Source organism: Mytilus edulis, chromosome 4 (assembly GCF_963676685.1).
Source record: "Mytilus edulis chromosome 4, xbMytEdul2.2, whole genome shotgun sequence".
NCBI lineage: Eukaryota > Metazoa > Mollusca > Bivalvia > Mytilida > Mytilidae > Mytilus > Mytilus edulis.
The window spans coordinates 38,379,537-38,401,838 of record NC_092347.1 but is presented as its reverse complement, the minus strand read 5'-3'; the positions used below and the strand labels follow the sequence as shown (position 1 = coordinate 38,401,838).

General features: G+C 33.9%; 1 protein-coding gene across 6 annotated transcripts in view; it reads right to left on the bottom strand.

Moving 5' to 3' along the window:
• Window positions 1-68: 68 nt before the first annotated feature.
• LOC139519656 (methyltransferase-like protein 27) overlaps window positions 69-22,302 on the bottom strand; it is a 32,858-nt gene continuing 10,624 nt past the window's right edge. For all 6 annotated transcript variants that reach the window (XM_071311862.1, XM_071311863.1, XM_071311861.1 and 3 more), the window contains exons 3-6: window positions 21,156-21,284; window positions 19,711-19,846; window positions 1,753-1,845; window positions 69-712 (exon numbers count right to left, since the gene is read on the bottom strand). In XM_071311862.1, coding sequence (XP_071167963.1) covers window positions 528-712; window positions 1,753-1,845; window positions 19,711-19,846; window positions 21,156-21,284 — 543 coding nt within the window. In that variant the 3' untranslated portion in view covers window positions 69-527. The remainder of the gene's footprint in view (window positions 713-1,752; window positions 1,846-19,710; window positions 19,847-21,155; window positions 21,285-22,302) is intronic.

Here is a 22,302-nt window from a genome sequence, read left to right as displayed (position 1 = left end):
AATATAATGGTCATGGCGTTAAAACTTAAACAGGCGGGCAAATAAATGAAAAATAAACAATTGACAGCTTGATTTAATATTTTTAATTCATTTAAAGTGCATATTAGATACATTTTACCACAGCTGACGGATATATCATACTCTTGTTATCTCTTCATATATTCATCTGATATCAATGTATCATCATGGGGCCTTTACTGCAACATTGTACATATAAATTAACATTATACAAACAAATAAAAATCAATATATCATATATGCAATTGAGATTCATTTACTTGATAAACATATATTTGATTTCATTCTAAGCTGCCTTCATTCGGAACAAGTGTAAGCATACTGGAACACCTTATCTGAGTGATATCAGATATTAATCTGCTGAATCATTCTCCATGTATTCAAATAACCCATAACAATCTTAAATTGAAAATCAGATTCATGTTTGCATTTGTCAATTTTGCAAAAAAAATAAAACCCGCAATTTAAAAAGTAACAACAAAATCCCAATAGTTGATGTCCCTAAAAAATCAACATACTCTATATTTAAATATAACACCATTATTGTCAAATGAATAATTAGGAACGATAACTCTTGAGACGCTTTCCCATTTTCCCGCATCTTCTAATTCTTGCATCAGAACCTCTAGTCTGTCTTTATATTCTTTAACGTAGTCCAAATATTCTTCTCTCATAACTATAACAACTAAACCACCTACAACAGGATGAAATTAAATTAAAAACAAGGCGATTTATTCTTACGGTATATCTATTTGTGTTTGACGTTGTTTTGACATTTTTTGTTATAGTCCATCACTGTAAATGATTTACCAATACCATTGAACTTTTGTTTACATGTCTTGAGTATAAATACGCGGATTTCAAAATGGAATATAAACTCCTAATAATTAGCATCATTTCGGGTTTTAGCGCCTACATTTGAATGTGAAGGTCTACAGTTACTGTCTGTTTTTATGGCCGAGCAACAAAGTTGTCGGTGCCATATAGTTTTACCCTTGTCCGTCATTCCGCAACAAACCATTATCAGACTTTTTTTTCTAAACCTCTACAGAGATTTTTCGTATGTGAGTTAACCATGATGTGTTACAAATCAAGTTTAAGTTTCGTTCCGCTCCGCTAATTTTGGTCGAAATGACGGGCTTTGGACTTTGATAAGTTGTTGAAAATAACAGTATTACGTACTTTTTTCTAAACACCTCCAGATATTGGGTTGATTTATGGTATGTGAGTTATCCTTGGTGAGTTACAGATCAAGTTTAAGTTAAGTTTTACTCAGTTAATTTTTGCAGAAATTAATAAGGGTTTACGACTTTGAAAAATGTTGAAAATCACAGTTATAATACAGACTTGTTTTCTATACACTTTCAGATTTTGAGCTGATTTTTGATATGTGAGACTAGTACCATCATGTCCACATGTTTTGTTGAAATTGCAGATTTTTTCAGATTTTTAGCTGATTTTTGAAATGTGAGACTACCATTATATTTTTGTTCACATGTTTTGTTGAAATTGCAGATGTTTTCAGATTTTGAGCTGATTTTTGATATGTGAGACTACCATTATATTTTTGTCCACATGTTTTGTTGAAATTGCACATTTTTCAACTTTTTGAGACGGTGCCATTCGTGTCGTTTGTGTAATGTTTAAACCACGGATTTTGTTTTCCCTTATGGTTTTTATTTACAATAGTATAAATGTATGTGGGTAAATATCAACCCATAGTACAAAACTTACCTGGTTTGGTAATTCTGATCATTTCATGTAAAGCTACACATGGAATGTGACCTTCCCCCATACCTCCAGCAATGATTGTACAGTCATACGTATCTGAAATGAATAAATATTAATTTTTACTGGAAGGAAACACTTGAGGAATAAAAAGAGCTGGACTTTTTTAAGCCTTAGAATCCGGCCGCACGATACATAAGAACACCAAGGAGGTAATGATAAAAATATATATTTGTGACTATAGTAAATGAATTCGGTATAATTTCCATAATTGTACACCAAAAGAAAGCCTATTCCATGAACAATGGCGAGTTTAAATATGCTACCTGGGACAGTGGTATAACAGTACAACAATTGAACAAACTATAAAAATCAGTTTAAAAGGGCTTAATTTATCAGATCGATGCAATACAATTCACAAAATAACCTTAACAAAACAAAAAAGAGAAAAAGTTACAGTTCTGAGACTACTTTCAGTTAGTGGAAGATAGTTTCAAGACAATACAAGTAATACAGAAATCATGTTTCCAAGGCTAAAATATCAGTCAGTAAACATTCAACACCCACATTTTAAATTTATCGTAAAAAATTCATTACCAATCAGAGAGAAAAAAAAACCCATGACCTTGTGCAATGGGAGCATATGGCTATCGACAGGTTGTATGATCTTAAATTTACACATGTGTATAACAATGTTGGTAAGATGATTCACAAAATCAATATTTATACCGATAAAAACAATATTCAAAATTATAGGTAGGTTTTATTTTGTTCGACTGTAAGGCTTGATTCGAAGATACGTGACAATTATTACAGTGTTGAGTTCTCAGGTAAATATGTTACCCTGCCTGAACATTGTTCTGACTACGGACCAACCAGCCTTGCTCTTTCTTACTGCAACGAGTTTATCGGAAAAACAGCAAATACCAAGGTCAAAGTCTTTGTAAAGAGCTTAAAGTTCTGTTATCATTGGAAGTGGCACTTATAGTAATACGCTTGTCGTTTACACACCGATCTCCTTACTTAGGCTTTCTCATATACGTGTAACTTGTGATTTCAAAGATTTCTTGTGTACCTTTTCCAAGTTTATAATAAAACGGGAGTTGAGGATCCTCATGTTGTATAATAGTAGTTTCAGATTTTTTAAAATTCAAATTAGGACAGGTCTGCTTTAAAAACGATCACAACTATGTTTAAAATAGAACTGAAGTCATAGTTATCATATATGATTAATTAACCAATAATATCCTCACCTGTAACCTTGACGACAAGGAAAAACACGTGTAAAGAGATGAGCTCAACCTTGACGTCAAGGACAAATACGTGTAAATATGTCAACCTTGACGTCAAGAACAAATACGTGTAAGAAGATCAGCTCAACATTGACGTCAAGGACAAATACATGTTAGGAGATGAGCTCATCGACGACATTGGCAAATACGTGAAAGGAGATGAGTTCAACCTTGACTACAAGGACAAATACGTGTAAGGAGATAAGCTCAACATTGACGACAAGTTCAAATACGTGTAAGGAGATAAGCTCAACCTTGACGACAAGTTCAAATACGTGTAAGGAGATAAGCTCAACCTTGACGACAAGTTCAAATACGTGTAAGGAGATAAGCTCAACCTTGACGACAAGTTCAAATACGTGTAAGGAGATAAGCTCAACCTTGACGACAAGTTCAAATACGTGTAAGGAGATAAGCCCAACTTCGACGACAAAGACAAATACGTGTAAGGAGATAAGCTCAACTTCGACGACAAAGACAAATACGTGTAAGGAGATGAGCTCAACCTTGACGACAAAGACAAATACGTGTAAGGAGATAAGCTCAACTTCGACGACAAAGACAAATACGTGTAAGGAGATGAGCTCAACTTCGACGACAAAGACAAATACGTGTAAGGAGATGAGTTAAACCTTGACGACAAAGACAAATACGTGTAAGGAGATAAGCTCAACTTCGACGACAAAGACAAATACGTGTAAGGAGATAAGCTCAACTTCGACGACAAAGACAAATACGTGTAAGGAGATGAGCTCAACTTCGACGACAAAGACAAATACGTGTAAGGAGATGAGCTCAACTTCGACGACAAAGACAAATACGTGTAAGGAGATGAGCTCAACTTCGACGACAAAGACAAATATGTGAAAGGAGATGAGCTCAACTTCGACGACAAAGACAAATACGTGTAAGGAGATGAGCTCAACCTTGACAACAAAGACAAATACGTGTAAGGAGATGAGCTCAACTTCGACGACAAAGACAAATACGTGTAAGGAGATAAGCTCAACTTCGACGACAAAGACAAATACGTGTAAGGAGATAAGCTCAACTTCGACGACAAAGACAAATACGTGTAAGGAGATGAGCTCAACTTCGACGACAAAGACAAATACGTGTAAGGAGATGAGCTCAACCTTGACAACAAAGACAAATACGTGTAAGGAGATGAGCTCAACTTCGACGACAAAGACAAATACGTGAAAGGAGATGAGCTCAACTTCGACGACAAAGACAAATACGTGTAAGGAGATGAGCTCAACCTTGACAACAAAGACAAATACGTGAAAGGAGATGAGCTCAACCTTGACGACAAAGACAAATACGTGAAAGGAGATAAGGTAGCACTCCACAGATAGAAAATAAAATTAAAAATGAGCCACAAAATGTTTTATCATCTCCTATTCCTGGATTTCTAATACATTAACCTAACTGTTTGTGTTGTACATGTGCATATGTATGTAATCAGTATATTCCATAGATTTGATTTTCAAAAGTTAAAAGAGTGAAAATTAATTCCTTTTATGTGTATCCATGGCAACATTCTGCATTTATTTACCATAAAATATTGCAAAAAGGGGGGTGGACATGTCACATATCCCCCCAAAATTTGGATCAAACTAGAATTTCAATGCCTTTGAGTGATACCTTTTTAGAAACTCTTTTCATAAATCTTTCTAATGATCAAATAAAAAATGGGTGTCTTTCGCCTCATTTTTTCGTAAAATCCAATCACAAAGTTCGTGCGAAAAAAAGTTGGAAAAAAACATTGCAATAATTGCCGGACCAATGTATGGTAGGGACATGCAAATACGGACTGTCATACAGAAAACAGCCTATATTACATACATTACATAATCTTGATGTTCATATAAACCCAATACAAAGGCTATTTTAATACTCAGCTATCCAAAAATGAATTTTATTGCACACTAGCTCTCATATTTGAAAAATCCACAGGGGCCAAAATGCGAAACTACACACCTAACTGTGGAGTGCTACCTTAAGGTGAAATTTTTCCCCTCCTGCCTCAATTTTTATTATATTTTCTATGTTCTACTAGCTGTTACGATGAAAATGGTACCTTAGTTTTTAAAATTGGTTCAGTAATAAAGATTTTATGAAGGTTAGCAGTTGATGTTGAAACGCGACAAAAAGTGATTTAAAAATAAATGCTGGATCATAGTGAAAAACTTCAAGTCTGTCTCATTTTTGGGGTAAATTTCTAAAACTTTTCCCATTATCTTATTTAAAATCATAAAATTACCTTAAAAGAGGACAAATTGTACAATTTTTAGGTATTTGAAAGCACTTATAGGTCAATTTTGCTGTAAATAGCATACCTAACCTTGGTTTAGAAGCCCTCAAGCAGGGTATAAATTTCTAGCAGTACTGGCATCATTAACTTTAATTCATGCCAAATTATAATATAAAATCCTGCTAAAAATGTTTATTTGACTTATTCGCATTCAAAAATATAAAGCGATACATTCTGAGGATATCATATAAAGCGCAATCTTTGGTTACATTGGCGAAGCTAATGGAGTACAAATTTAATACCGCAACATGTCTAAGTGTCAAAATGTGTATATTTGGTTGCTAAGGACAGTAAACAATAAAATAAACATAAATTGCATTCCTAGCAGATTTTTTACCTTCAGAACTAAAACAAGAACATAAAAGACTAAAGATTTGTGGTAAATTTTATCTTAAAAAGTGCATTTCTGTGCTTTCTGATGTGCCATAAGGTAGCACTCCACAGTTAGAAAATAAAATTAAAAATGAGCCACAAAATGTTTTATCATCTCCTATTCCTGGATTTCTAATACATTAACCTAACTGTTTGTGTTGTACATGTGCATATGTATGTAATCAGTATATTCCATAGATTTGATTTTCAAAAGTTAAAAGAGTGAAAATTAATTCCTTTTATGTGTATCCATGGCAACATTCTGCATTTATTTACCATAAAATATTGCAAAAAGGGGGGTGGACATGTCACATATCCCCCCAAAATTTGGATCAAACTAGAATTTCAATGCCTTTGAGTGATACCTTTTTAGAAACTCTTTTCATAAATCTTTCTAATGATCAAATAAAAAATGGGTGTCTTTCGCCTCATTTTTTCGTAAAATCCAATCACAAAGTTCGTGCGAAAAAAAGTTGGAAAAAAACATTGCAATAATTGCCGGACCAATGTATGGTAGGGACATGCAAATACGGACTGTCATACAGAAAACAGCCTATATTACATACATTACATAATCTTGATGTTCATATAAACCCAATACAAAGGCTATTTTAATACTCAGCTATCCAAAAATGAATTTTATTGCACACTAGCTCTCATATTTGAAAAATCCACAGGGGCCAAAATGCGAAACTACACACCTAACTGTGGAGTGCTACCTTAAGGTGAAATTTTTCCCCTCCTGCCTCAATTTTTATTATATTTTCTATGTTCTACTAGCTGTTACGATGAAAATGGTACCTTAGTTTTTAAAATTGGTTCAGTAATAAAGATTTTATGAAGGTTAGCAGTTGATGTTGAAACGCGACAAAAAGTGATTTAAAAATAAATGCTGGATCATAGTGAAAAACTTCAAGTCTGTCTCATTTTTGGGGTAAATTTCTAAAACTTTTCCCATTATCTTATTTAAAATCATAAAATTACCTTAAAAGAGGACAAATTGTACAATTTTTAGGTATTTGAAAGCACTTATAGGTCAATTTTGCTGTAAATAGCATACCTAACCTTGGTTTAGAAGCCCTCAAGCAGGGTATAAATTTCTAGCAGTACTGGCATCATTAACTTTAATTCATGCCAAATTATAATATAAAATCCTGCTAAAAATGTTTATTTGACTTATTCGCATTCAAAAATATAAAGCGATACATTCTGAGGATATCATATAAAGCGCAATCTTTGGTTACATTGGCGAAGCTAATGGAGTACAAATTTAATACCGCAACATGTCTAAGTGTCAAAATGTGTATATTTGGTTGCTAAGGACAGTAAACAATAAAATAAACATAAATTGCATTCCTAGCAGATTTTTTACCTTCAGAACTAAAACAAGAACATAAAAGACTAAAGATTTGTGGTAAATTTTATCTTAAAAAGTGCATTTCTGTGCTTTCTGATGTGCCATAAGGTAGCACTCCACAGTTAGAAAATAAAATTAAAAATGAGCCACAAAATGTTTTATCATCTCCTATTCCTGGATTTCTAATACATTAACCTAACTGTTTGTGTTGTACATGTGCATATGTATGTAATCAGTATATTCCATAGATTTGATTTTCAAAAGTTAAAAGAGTGAAAATTAATTCCTTTTATGTGTATCCATGGCAACATTCTGCATTTATTTACCATAAAATATTGCAAAAAGGGGGGTGGACATGTCACATATCCCCCCAAAATTTGGATCAAACTAGAATTTCAATGCCTTTGAGTGATACCTTTTTAGAAACTCTTTTCATAAATCTTTCTAATGATCAAATAAAAAATGGGTGTCTTTCGCCTCATTTTTTCGTAAAATCCAATCACAAAGTTCGTGCGAAAAAAAGTTGGAAAAAAACATTGCAATAATTGCCGGACCAATGTATGGTAGGGACATGCAAATACGGACTGTCATACAGAAAACAGCCTATATTACATACATTACATAATCTTGATGTTCATATAAACCCAATACAAAGGCTATTTTAATACTCAGCTATCCAAAAATGAATTTTATTGCACACTAGCTCTCATATTTGAAAAATCCACAGGGGCCAAAATGCGAAACTACACACCTAACTGTGGAGTGCTACCTTAAGGTGAAATTTTTCCCCTCCTGCCTCAATTTTTATTATATTTTCTATGTTCTACTAGCTGTTACGATGAAAATGGTACCTTAGTTTTTAAAATTGGTTCAGTAATAAAGATTTTATGAAGGTTAGCAGTTGATGTTGAAACGCGACAAAAAGTGATTTAAAAATAAATGCTGGATCATAGTGAAAAACTTCAAGTCTGTCTCATTTTTGGGGTAAATTTCTAAAACTTTTCCCATTATCTTATTTAAAATCATAAAATTACCTTAAAAGAGGACAAATTGTACAATTTTTAGGTATTTGAAAGCACTTATAGGTCAATTTTGCTGTAAATAGCATACCTAACCTTGGTTTAGAAGCCCTCAAGCAGGGTATAAATTTCTAGCAGTACTGGCATCATTAACTTTAATTCATGCCAAATTATAATATAAAATCCTGCTAAAAATGTTTATTTGACTTATTCGCATTCAAAAATATAAAGCGATACATTCTGAGGATATCATATAAAGCGCAATCTTTGGTTACATTGGCGAAGCTAATGGAGTACAAATTTAATACCGCAACATGTCTAAGTGTCAAAATGTGTATATTTGGTTGCTAAGGACAGTAAACAATAAAATAAACATAAATTGCATTCCTAGCAGATTTTTTACCTTCAGAACTAAAACAAGAACATAAAAGACTAAAGATTTGTGGTAAATTTTATCTTAAAAAGTGCATTTCTGTGCTTTCTGATGTGCCATAAGGTAGCACTCCACAGTTAGAAAATAAAATTAAAAATGAGCCACAAAATGTTTTATCATCTCCTATTCCTGGATTTCTAATACATTAACCTAACTGTTTGTGTTGTACATGTGCATATGTATGTAATCAGTATATTCCATAGATTTGATTTTCAAAAGTTAAAAGAGTGAAAATTAATTCCTTTTATGTGTATCCATGGCAACATTCTGCATTTATTTACCATAAAATATTGCAAAAAGGGGGGTGGACATGTCACATATCCCCCCAAAATTTGGATCAAACTAGAATTTCAATGCCTTTGAGTGATACCTTTTTAGAAACTCTTTTCATAAATCTTTCTAATGATCAAATAAAAAATGGGTGTCTTTCGCCTCATTTTTTCGTAAAATCCAATCACAAAGTTCGTGCGAAAAAAAGTTGGAAAAAAACATTGCAATAATTGCCGGACCAATGTATGGTAGGGACATGCAAATACGGACTGTCATACAGAAAACAGCCTATATTACATACATTACATAATCTTGATGTTCATATAAACCCAATACAAAGGCTATTTTAATACTCAGCTATCCAAAAATGAATTTTATTGCACACTAGCTCTCATATTTGAAAAATCCACAGGGGCCAAAATGCGAAACTACACACCTAACTGTGGAGTGCTACCTTAAGGTGAAATTTTTCCCCTCCTGCCTCAATTTTTATTATATTTTCTATGTTCTACTAGCTGTTACGATGAAAATGGTACCTTAGTTTTTAAAATTGGTTCAGTAATAAAGATTTTATGAAGGTTAGCAGTTGATGTTGAAACGCGACAAAAAGTGATTTAAAAATAAATGCTGGATCATAGTGAAAAACTTCAAGTCTGTCTCATTTTTGGGGTAAATTTCTAAAACTTTTCCCATTATCTTATTTAAAATCATAAAATTACCTTAAAAGAGGACAAATTGTACAATTTTTAGGTATTTGAAAGCACTTATAGGTCAATTTTGCTGTAAATAGCATACCTAACCTTGGTTTAGAAGCCCTCAAGCAGGGTATAAATTTCTAGCAGTACTGGCATCATTAACTTTAATTCATGCCAAATTATAATATAAAATCCTGCTAAAAATGTTTATTTGACTTATTCGCATTCAAAAATATAAAGCGATACATTCTGAGGATATCATATAAAGCGCAATCTTTGGTTACATTGGCGAAGCTAATGGAGTACAAATTTAATACCGCAACATGTCTAAGTGTCAAAATGTGTATATTTGGTTGCTAAGGACAGTAAACAATAAAATAAACATAAATTGCATTCCTAGCAGATTTTTTACCTTCAGAACTAAAACAAGAACATAAAAGACTAAAGATTTGTGGTAAATTTTATCTTAAAAAGTGCATTTCTGTGCTTTCTGATGTGCCATAAGGTAGCACTCCACAGTTAGAAAATAAAATTAAAAATGAGCCACAAAATGTTTTATCATCTCCTATTCCTGGATTTCTAATACATTAACCTAACTGTTTGTGTTGTACATGTGCATATGTATGTAATCAGTATATTCCATAGATTTGATTTTCAAAAGTTAAAAGAGTGAAAATTAATTCCTTTTATGTGTATCCATGGCAACATTCTGCATTTATTTACCATAAAATATTGCAAAAAGGGGGGTGGACATGTCACATATCCCCCCAAAATTTGGATCAAACTAGAATTTCAATGCCTTTGAGTGATACCTTTTTAGAAACTCTTTTCATAAATCTTTCTAATGATCAAATAAAAAATGGGTGTCTTTCGCCTCATTTTTTCGTAAAATCCAATCACAAAGTTCGTGCGAAAAAAAGTTGGAAAAAAACATTGCAATAATTGCCGGACCAATGTATGGTAGGGACATGCAAATACGGACTGTCATACAGAAAACAGCCTATATTACATACATTACATAATCTTGATGTTCATATAAACCCAATACAAAGGCTATTTTAATACTCAGCTATCTAAAAATGAATTTTATTGCACACTAGCTCTCATATTTGAAAAATCCACAGGGGCCAAAATGCGAAACTACACACCTAACTGTGGAGTGCTACCTTAAGGTGAAATTTTTCCCCTCCTGCCTCAATTTTTATTATATTTTCTATGTTCTACTAGCTGTTACGATGAAAATGGTACCTTAGTTTTTAAAATTGGTTCAGTAATAAAGATTTTATGAAGGTTAGCAGTTGATGTTGAAACGCGACAAAAAGTGATTTAAAAATAAATGCTGGATCATAGTGAAAAACTTCAAGTCTGTCTCATTTTTGGGGTAAATTTCTAAAACTTTTCCCATTATCTTATTTAAAATCATAAAATTACCTTAAAAGAGGACAAATTGTACAATTTTTAGGTATTTGAAAGCACTTATAGGTCAATTTTGCTGTAAATAGCATACCTAACCTTGGTTTAGAAGCCCTCAAGCAGGGTATAAATTTCTAGCAGTACTGGCATCATTAACTTTAATTCATGCCAAATTATAATATAAAATCCTGCTAAAAATGTTTATTTGACTTATTCGCATTCAAAAATATAAAGCGATACATTCTGAGGATATCATATAAAGCGCAATCTTTGGTTACATTGGCGAAGCTAATGGAGTACAAATTTAATACCGCAACATGTCTAAGTGTCAAAATGTGTATATTTGGTTGCTAAGGACAGTAAACAATAAAATAAACATAAATTGCATTCCTAGCAGATTTTTTACCTTCAGAACTAAAACAAGAACATAAAAGACTAAAGATTTGTGGTAAATTTTATCTTAAAAAGTGCATTTCTGTGCTTTCTGATGTGCCATAAGGTAGCACTCCACAGTTAGAAAATAAAATTAAAAATGAGCCACAAAATGTTTTATCATCTCCTATTCCTGGATTTCTAATACATTAACCTAACTGTTTGTGTTGTACATGTGCATATGTATGTAATCAGTATATTCCATAGATTTGATTTTCAAAAGTTAAAAGAGTGAAAATTAATTCCTTTTATGTGTATCCATGGCAACATTCTGCATTTATTTACCATAAAATATTGCAAAAAGGGGGGTGGACATGTCACATATCCCCCCAAAATTTGGATCAAACTAGAATTTCAATGCCTTTGAGTGATACCTTTTTAGAAACTCTTTTCATAAATCTTTCTAATGATCAAATAAAAAATGGGTGTCTTTCGCCTCATTTTTTCGTAAAATCCAATCACAAAGTTCGTGCGAAAAAAAGTTGGAAAAAAACATTGCAATAATTGCCGGACCAATGTATGGTAGGGACATGCAAATACGGACTGTCATACAGAAAACAGCCTATATTACATACATTACATAATCTTGATGTTCATATAAACCCAATACAAAGGCTATTTTAATACTCAGCTATCTAAAAATGAATTTTATTGCACACTAGCTCTCATATTTGAAAAATCCACAGGGGCCAAAATGCGAAACTACACACCTAACTGTGGAGTGCTACCTTAAGGTGAAATTTTTCCCCTCCTGCCTCAATTTTTATTATATTTTCTATGTTCTACTAGCTGTTACGATGAAAATGGTACCTTAGTTTTTAAAATTGGTTCAGTAATAAAGATTTTATGAAGGTTAGCAGTTGATGTTGAAACGCGACAAAAAGTGATTTAAAAATAAATGCTGGATCATAGTGAAAAACTTCAAGTCTGTCTCATTTTTGGGGTAAATTTCTAAAACTTTTCCCATTATCTTATTTAAAATCATAAAATTACCTTAAAAGAGGACAAATTGTACAATTTTTAGGTATTTGAAAGCACTTATAGGTCAATTTTGCTGTAAATAGCATACCTAACCTTGGTTTAGAAGCCCTCAAGCAGGGTATAAATTTCTAGCAGTACTGGCATCATTAACTTTAATTCATGCCAAATTATAATATAAAATCCTGCTAAAAATGTTTATTTGACTTATTCGCATTCAAAAATATAAAGCGATACATTCTGAGGATATCATATAAAGCGCAATCTTTGGTTACATTGGCGAAGCTAATGGAGTACAAATTTAATACCGCAACATGTCTAAGTGTCAAAATGTGTATATTTGGTTGCTAAGGACAGTAAACAATAAAATAAACATAAATTGCATTCCTAGCAGATTTTTTACCTTCAGAACTAAAACAAGAACATAAAAGACTAAAGATTTGTGGTAAATTTTATCTTAAAAAGTGCATTTCTGTGCTTTCTGATGTGCCATAAGGTAGCACTCCACAGTTAGAAAATAAAATTAAAAATGAGCCACAAAATGTTTTATCATCTCCTATTCCTGGATTTCTAATACATTAACCTAACTGTTTGTGTTGTACATGTGCATATGTATGTAATCAGTATATTCCATAGATTTGATTTTCAAAAGTTAAAAGAGTGAAAATTAATTCCTTTTATGTGTATCCATGGCAACATTCTGCATTTATTTACCATAAAATATTGCAAAAAGGGGGGTGGACATGTCACATATCCCCCCAAAATTTGGATCAAACTAGAATTTCAATGCCTTTGAGTGATACCTTTTTAGAAACTCTTTTCATAAATCTTTCTAATGATCAAATAAAAAATGGGTGTCTTTCGCCTCATTTTTTCGTAAAATCCAATCACAAAGTTCGTGCGAAAAAAAGTTGGAAAAAAACATTGCAATAATTGCCGGACCAATGTATGGTAGGGACATGCAAATACGGACTGTCATACAGAAAACAGCCTATATTACATACATTACATAATCTTGATGTTCATATAAACCCAATACAAAGGCTATTTTAATACTCAGCTATCCAAAAATGAATTTTATTGCACACTAGCTCTCATATTTGAAAAATCCACAGGGGCCAAAATGCGAAACTACACACCTAACTGTGGAGTGCTACCTTAAGGTGAAATTTTTCCCCTCCTGCCTCAATTTTTATTATATTTTCTATGTTCTACTAGCTGTTACGATGAAAATGGTACCTTAGTTTTTAAAATTGGTTCAGTAATAAAGATTTTATGAAGGTTAGCAGTTGATGTTGAAACGCGACAAAAAGTGATTTAAAAATAAATGCTGGATCATAGTGAAAAACTTCAAGTCTGTCTCATTTTTGGGGTAAATTTCTAAAACTTTTCCCATTATCTTATTTAAAATCATAAAATTACCTTAAAAGAGGACAAATTGTACAATTTTTAGGTATTTGAAAGCACTTATAGGTCAATTTTGCTGTAAATAGCATACCTAACCTTGGTTTAGAAGCCCTCAAGCAGGGTATAAATTTCTAGCAGTACTGGCATCATTAACTTTAATTCATGCCAAATTATAATATAAAATCCTGCTAAAAATGTTTATTTGACTTATTCGCATTCAAAAATATAAAGCGATACATTCTGAGGATATCATATAAAGCGCAATCTTTGGTTACATTGGCGAAGCTAATGGAGTACAAATTTAATACCGCAACATGTCTAAGTGTCAAAATGTGTATATTTGGTTGCTAAGGACAGTAAACAATAAAATAAACATAAATTGCATTCCTAGCAGATTTTTTACCTTCAGAACTAAAACAAGAACATAAAAGACTAAAGATTTGTGGTAAATTTTATCTTAAAAAGTGCATTTCTGTGCTTTCTGATGTGCCATAAGGTAGCACTCCACAGTTAGAAAATAAAATTAAAAATGAGCCACAAAATGTTTTATCATCTCCTATTCCTGGATTTCTAATACATTAACCTAACTGTTTGTGTTGTACATGTGCATATGTATGTAATCAGTATATTCCATAGATTTGATTTTCAAAAGTTAAAAGAGTGAAAATTAATTCCTTTTATGTGTATCCATGGCAACATTCTGCATTTATTTACCATAAAATATTGCAAAAAGGGGGGTGGACATGTCACATATCCCCCCAAAATTTGGATCAAACTAGAATTTCAATGCCTTTGAGTGATACCTTTTTAGAAACTCTTTTCATAAATCTTTCTAATGATCAAATAAAAAATGGGTGTCTTTCGACTCATTTTTTCGTAAAATCCAATCACAAAGTTCGTGCGAAAAAAAGTTGGAAAAAAACATTGCAATAATTGCCGGACCAATGTATGGTAGGGACATGCAAATACGGACTGTCATACAGAAAACAGCCTATATTACATACATTACATAATCTTGATGTTCATATAAACCCAATACAAAGGCTATTTTAATACTCAGCTATCCAAAAATGAATTTTATTGCACACTAGCTCTCATATTTGAAAAATCCACAGGGGCCAAAATGCGAAACTACACACCTAACTGTGGAGTGCTACCTTAAGGTGAAATTTTTCCCCTCCTGCCTCAATTTTTATTATATTTTCTATGTTCTACTAGCTGTTACGATGAAAATGGTACCTTAGTTTTTAAAATTGGTTCAGTAATAAAGATTTTATGAAGGTTAGCAGTTGATGTTGAAACGCGACAAAAAGTGATTTAAAAATAAATGCTGGATCATAGTGAAAAACTTCAAGTCTGTCTCATTTTTGGGGTAAATTTCTAAAACTTTTCCCATTATCTTATTTAAAATCATAAAATTACCTTAAAAGAGGACAAATTGTACAATTTTTAGGTATTTGAAAGCACTTATAGGTCAATTTTGCTGTAAATAGCATACCTAACCTTGGTTTAGAAGCCCTCAAGCAGGGTATAAATTTCTAGCAGTACTGGCATCATTAACTTTAATTCATGCCAAATTATAATATAAAATCCTGCTAAAAATGTTTATTTGACTTATTCGCATTCAAAAATATAAAGCGATACATTCTGAGGATATCATATAAAGCGCAATCTTTGGTTACATTGGCGAAGCTAATGGAGTACAAATTTAATACCGCAACATGTCTAAGTGTCAAAATGTGTATATTTGGTTGCTAAGGACAGTAAACAATAAAATAAACATAAATTGCATTCCTAGCAGATTTTTTACCTTCAGAACTAAAACAAGAACATAAAAGACTAAAGATTTGTGGTAAATTTTATCTTAAAAAGTGCATTTCTGTGCTTTCTGATGTGCCATAAGGTAGCACTCCACAGTTAGAAAATAAAATTAAAAATGAGCCACAAAATGTTTTATCATCTCCTATTCCTGGATTTCTAATACATTAACCTAACTGTTTGTGTTGTACATGTGCATATGTATGTAATCAGTATATTCCATAGATTTGATTTTCAAAAGTTAAAAGAGTGAAAATTAATTCCTTTTATGTGTATCCATGGCAACATTCTGCATTTATTTACCATAAAATATTGCAAAAAGGGGGGTGGACATGTCACATATCCCCCCAAAATTTGGATCAAACTAGAATTTCAATGCCTTTGAGTGATACCTTTTTAGAAACTCTTTTCATAAATCTTTCTAATGATCAAATAAAAAATGGGTGTCTTTCGCCTCATTTTTTCGTAAAATCCAATCACAAAGTTCGTGCGATAAAAAGTTGGAAAAAAACATTACAATAATTGCCGGACCAATGTATGGTAGGGACATGCAAATACGGACTGTCATACAGAAAACAGCCTATATTACATACATTACATAATCTTGATGTTCATATAAACCCAATACAAAGGCTATTTTAATACTCAGCTATCCAAAAATGAATTTTATTGCACACTAGCTCTCATATTTGAAAAATCCACAGGGGCCAAAATGCGAAACTACACACCTAACTGTGGAGTGCTACCTAAGCCCAACTTCGACGACAAAGACAAATACGTGTAAGGAGATGAGCTCAACTTCGACGACAAAGACAAATACGTGTAAGGAGATGAGCTCAACTTCGACGACAAAAACAAATACGTGTAAGGAGATGAGCTCAACTTCGACGACAAAGACAAATACGTGTAAGGAGATGAGCCCAACTTCGACGACAAAGACAAATATGTGTAAGGAGATGAGTTAAACCTTGACTACAAGGACAAATACGTGTAAGGAGATGAGTTAAACCTTGACGACAAAGACAAATAAGTGAAAGGAGATAAGCCCAACTTCGACGACAAAAACAAATACGTGTAAGGAGATGAGCTCAACTTCGACGACAAAGACAAATACGTGTAAGGAGATGAGCCCAACTTCGACGACAAAGACAAATATGTGTAAGGAGATGAGTTAAACCTTGACTACAAGGACAAATACGTGTAAGGAGATGAGTTAAACCTTGACAACAAAGACAAATACGTGTAAGGAGATGAGCTCAACTTCGACGACAAAGACAAATACGTGTAAGGAGATGAGCTCAACCTTGACAACAAAGACAAATACGTGTAAGGAGATAAGCTCAACTTCGACGACAAAGACAAATACGTGTAAGGAGATAAGCCCAACTTCGACGACAAAGACAAATACGTGTAAGGAGATGAGCTCAACTTCGACGACAAAGACAAATATGTGAAAGGAGATGAGTTAAACCTTGACTACAAAGACAAATACGTGAAAGGAGATTATCCCAACTTCGACGACAAAGACAAATACGTGTAAGGAGATGAGCTCAACCTTGACAACAAAGACAAATACGTGTAAGGAGATAAGCTCAACTTCGACGACAAAGACAAATACGTGTAAGGAGATGAGCTCAACTTCGACGACAAAGACAAATACGTGTAAGGAGATGAGCTCAACCTTGACGACAAAGACAAATACGTGAAAGGAGATTATCCCAACTTCGACGACAAAGACAAATACGTGTAAGGAGATGAGCTCAACCTTGACAACAAAGACAAATACGTGTAAGGAGATAAGCTCAACTTCGACGACAAAGACAAATACGTGAAAGGAGATAAGCTCAACTTCGACGACAAAGACAAATACGTGAAAGGAGATGAGCTCAACTTCGACGACAAAGACAAATACGTGAAAGGAGATAAGCTCAACTTCGACGACAAAGACAAATACGTGAAAGGAGATGAGTTAAACCTTGACGACAAAGACAAATACGTGAAAGGAGATAAGCCCAACTTCGACGACAAAGACAAATACGTGTAAGGAGATGAGCTCAACTTGGACGACAAAGACAAATACGTGTAAGGAGATGAGCTCAACCTTGACAACAAAGACAAATACGTGTAAGGAGATGAGCTCAACTTCGACGACAAAGACAAATACGTGTAAGGAGATGAGCTCAACCTTGACAACAAAGACAAATACGTGTAAGGAGATGAGCTCAACTTCGACGACAAAGACAAATACGTGTAAGGAGATAAGCTCAACTTCGACGACAAAGACAAATACGTGAAAGGAGATGAGTTAAACCTTGACTACAAGGACAAATACGTGTAAGGAGATGAGTTAAACCTTGACGACAAAGACAAATACGTGTAAGGAGATGAGCTCAACTTCGACGACAAGTTCAAATACGTGTAAGGAGATGAGCTCAACCTTGACGACAAAGACAAATACGTGTAAGGAGATAAGCTCAACTTCGACGACAAAGACAAATACGTGAAAGGAGATGAGTTAAACCTTGACTACAAGGACAAATACGTGTAAGGAGATGAGTTAAACCTTGACGACAAAGACAAATACGTGTAAGGAGATAAGCCCAACTTCGACGACAAAGACAAATACGTGTAAGGAGATAAGCTCAACTTCGACGACAAAGACAAATACGTGTAAGGAGATGAGTTAAACCTTGACTACAAGGACAAATACGTGTAAGGAGATGAGTTAAACCTTGACGACAAAGACAAATATGTGAAAGGAGATGAGCTCAACCTTGACGACAAGTTCAAATACGTGTAAGGAGATAAGCCCAACTTCGACGACAAAGACAAATACGTGTAAGGAGATGAGCTCAACCTTGACGACAAAGACAAATACGTGTAAGGAGATGAGCTCAACTTCGACGACAAAGACAAATACGTGTAAGGAGATGAGCTCAACCTTGACGACAAAGACAAATACGTGTAAGGAGATGAGCTCAACCTTGACGACAAAGACAAATACGTGTAAGGAGATGAGCTCAACTTCGACGACAAAGACAAATACGTGTAAGGAGATGAGCTCAACCTTGACGACAAAGACAAATACGTGTAAGGAGATGAGCTCAACCTTGACGACAAAGACAAATACGTGTAAGGAGATAAGCTCAACCTTGACGACAAGTTCAAATACATGTAAGGAGATAAGCTCAACCTTGACGACAAAGACAAATACGTGTAAGGAGATGAGCCCAACTTCGACGACAAGTTCAAATACGTGTAAGGAGATGAGCTCAACCTTGACGACAAGTTCAAATACGTGTAAGGAGATGAGCTCAACCTTGACGACAAGTTCAATACGTGTAAGGAGATAAGCCTTACTTCGACGACAAAGACAAATACGTGTAAGGAGATAAGCTCAACTTCGACGACAAAGACAAATACGTGTAAGGAGATGAGCTCAACTTCGACGACAAAGACAAATACGTGTAAGGAGATGAGCTCAACTTCGACGACAAAGACAAATACGTGTAAGGAGATGAGCTCAACCTTGACGACAAAGACAAATACGTGTAAGGAGATGAGCTCAACCTTGACGACAAAGACAAATACGTGTAAGGAGATAAGCTCAACTTCGACGACAAAGACAAATACGTGTAAGGAGATAAGCTCAACTTCGACGACAAAGACAAATACGTGTAAGGAGATAAGCTCAACTTCGACGACAAAGACAAATACGTGTAAGGAGATGAGCTCAACCTTGACGACAAAGACAAATACGTGTAAGGAGATGAGCCCAACTTCGACGACAAGTTCAAATACGTGTAAGGAGATAAGCCCAACTTCGACGACAAAGACAAATACGTGTAAGGAGATGAGCTCAACCTTGACGACAAAGACAAATACGTGTAAGGAGATAAGCTCAACTTCGACGACAAAGACAAATACGTGTAAGGAGATAAGCTCAACTTCGACGACAAAGACAAATACGTGTAAGGAGATAAGCTCAACTTCGACGACAAAGACAAATACGTGTAAGGAGATGAGCTCAACCTTGACGACAAAGACAAATACGTGTAAGGAGATGAGCTCAACCTTGACGACAAGTTCAAATACGTGTAAGGAGATAAGCCCAACTTCGACGACAAGGACAAATACGTGTAAGGAGATGAGCTATCTTACCATTTTCAACTGGAAGTCTTTTTTCGCACATGAATTCACAGAGAAGTCTACCATAAACGTTCTTTTTTCTTGCCATTGCAAGCATGCCTTCAGCTGGATCCAAAGCGTCTACTTTCTTAAATCCACGCTTATGTAACTATTAATAAAATAAGAATTTCATATGTAATTATATATTTAATTATACATTTTTCGCTATTTCTCCTCTCAGTTAAATGGACACCATTTATGCCATATTGATTGTGTTCACCGTTATGGCAAATGTGTTGCAGATGTCTGAATTACTATACTACATTTACCGCAAGTCTGAAATTTTTATAAAAAAAATGAATTTGACTTTAAGAATTTACTGATCAGGCTTTATCGAAATTACTGTTTCAGACTAAAATACGTTTACTACTGTTTCATACGAAAAGACACATCTGATATCAAGCCATAAATTTCGAATTTTACCAATGGATTATATCTAAAGAAATCAGCACATGGCCATATATTTGTTTTTAATACCTAATATTTCTTGCAAAACGGGGTAACATATCGTTTTACAGGTAAAAAAGCGCAAACGTCCTGTGCCCACTAATACAGAATATTTTCATACACGATTATGTTACTCCGTTTCGCAAGAAATAGGACACAGGACATTTGCGCTTCAAATAGTATGGACATTTGCGCTTTTAGTTTAGAATCACCTGTATTAAATTGACCGGACATTTGCGCTTTTCACCTTTAGTCGACTACCTGTAATCTTAATGAGAAGTAATCATTACTTAAATAAATTGAACTTATATTTGTCATTAGTTAGTTCACATTTACACAGTCTTAGACATGGAGTTTAAAGTAATAGTGACTAACTATATAGTAAAGAAAAAAATGTATATGTCTTGATGGATTTTTATATTGTTTCGACCAAACCCTAAAAATTGGAGACCTTTCATGGAGATGTACCGTTAAAAATTGTAATGCAAGAATTAAAACGGACAATGGGACTTCTAATATTTTGAGTCAGAAAAATGATCATGCTCATCAACAATGCGACGACAGAAAAATTGGAACTAAATTCCCCTTGTATTTATTCTGTTGGATGGGAAGTCTGAAGAAATAAATCATCATTGTTTTACCAAGCTAGTTGAAGTTTGTGATGACAGAAATCTGACTTTAAAACCTAAAACGGTCCCAAGCACTGATAAAAGAGTAGGGAAGTCATAGATATATATATATATAAAAAAAGCGCAAATGCCCTATGTAAAAAGCGCAAATGTCCATTTTTAAAAAGCGCAAATGTCCTATGTTTTGAAGCGCAAGTGTCCACAAAAAAAGGCGCAAAATTTAATGTCCTATGAAAAAGCGCAAACGTCCCGTGTCGATATTAGTCGACCTCCATTAAAAAGCGAGATATGCAAATAATTATATAAATAACAATAACAGTTGATGCTATTAAGATAACTTGCCTCTTCTCCTAAAAATCCAGTCCCTGCAGCTATGTCCAAGATGTGTATAGATTCTCGGTTACCCGGATACGCCTCTACTAAGGCCTCGGCACCATATTTTGGACCGTTGTATCTTTCTGGGCAAAGATCCTATTTAGTAAAGTTAAAAAATAAATTACTAATAAATATTTGTATTCCCTGAATATAGTATACAATCATTCGTATTTCAAAAACGAACTAAAAATGTTATATATAAAGGCAATATCTCTTAGAGAGGGCTTATATAAGCTTTGTCTGTTGCCCAAAGCAAATTCAATTAATTTGAATAAACAAACTGTTTAAACGTAATGTATATCTCTGTCGCAAACTCGTGCCGAGACCTGTGATGGACTCATGAGATCAAGACAAAACTTATAGTTTACCATAATATAACCAGGTGCTCCGCAGGGCGCAGCTTTATACGACCGCAGAGGTCGAACCCTGAACAGTTGGGGCAATTATGGACACAACATTCAAGCTTGATACAGCTCTGAATTTTGATTGTGATCAATTTTTTGACATAATATGGGTTTCTCACACAAAACAAATGTCAAGATCTTACAAATCTATTGCACAATATTGTGCAATAAAAGATTTCTTCTTCAAACTTTAAAAAAAAATTGAAATTTGAGAAATTTGAAAAAAAATATTTGAAAACTACTTCTACCCCCTTTTTTGCAATTAGTCCAAAACCTGACATTCCTTTATACATAATTTACAAGTAATGTAAGGGAGGTAAATCCGAACATACCCAACATTGTATGTTAAATGTCTTGGAATTACCTCCCTTGCACTGCTTTTAACTTGTCTTAATTGTCCATTGACCAGAAAAACCTAGTTTTCCCCCTTTTTTTGCCCCTAATTCCAAAACCGTTTGAGCCATAACCCCCCGAAGTCAATACTTACCATCCCTTCATGGTATGGAAACTTGTAGTATAATTTCAGAGAGATTCATACACTTAACTATATTTATTGTTTGAAAACTACAAAAATGCTTATTTTGGGCCCCCTTTTTGACCCCTAGTTCCAACACTCTTGGGACCATAACCCCCAAAATCAATCCCAACCTTCCTTCAGTGGTATTGAACCTTCTCGTTAAAAATTCATAAAGATCCATCCACCAAAACTA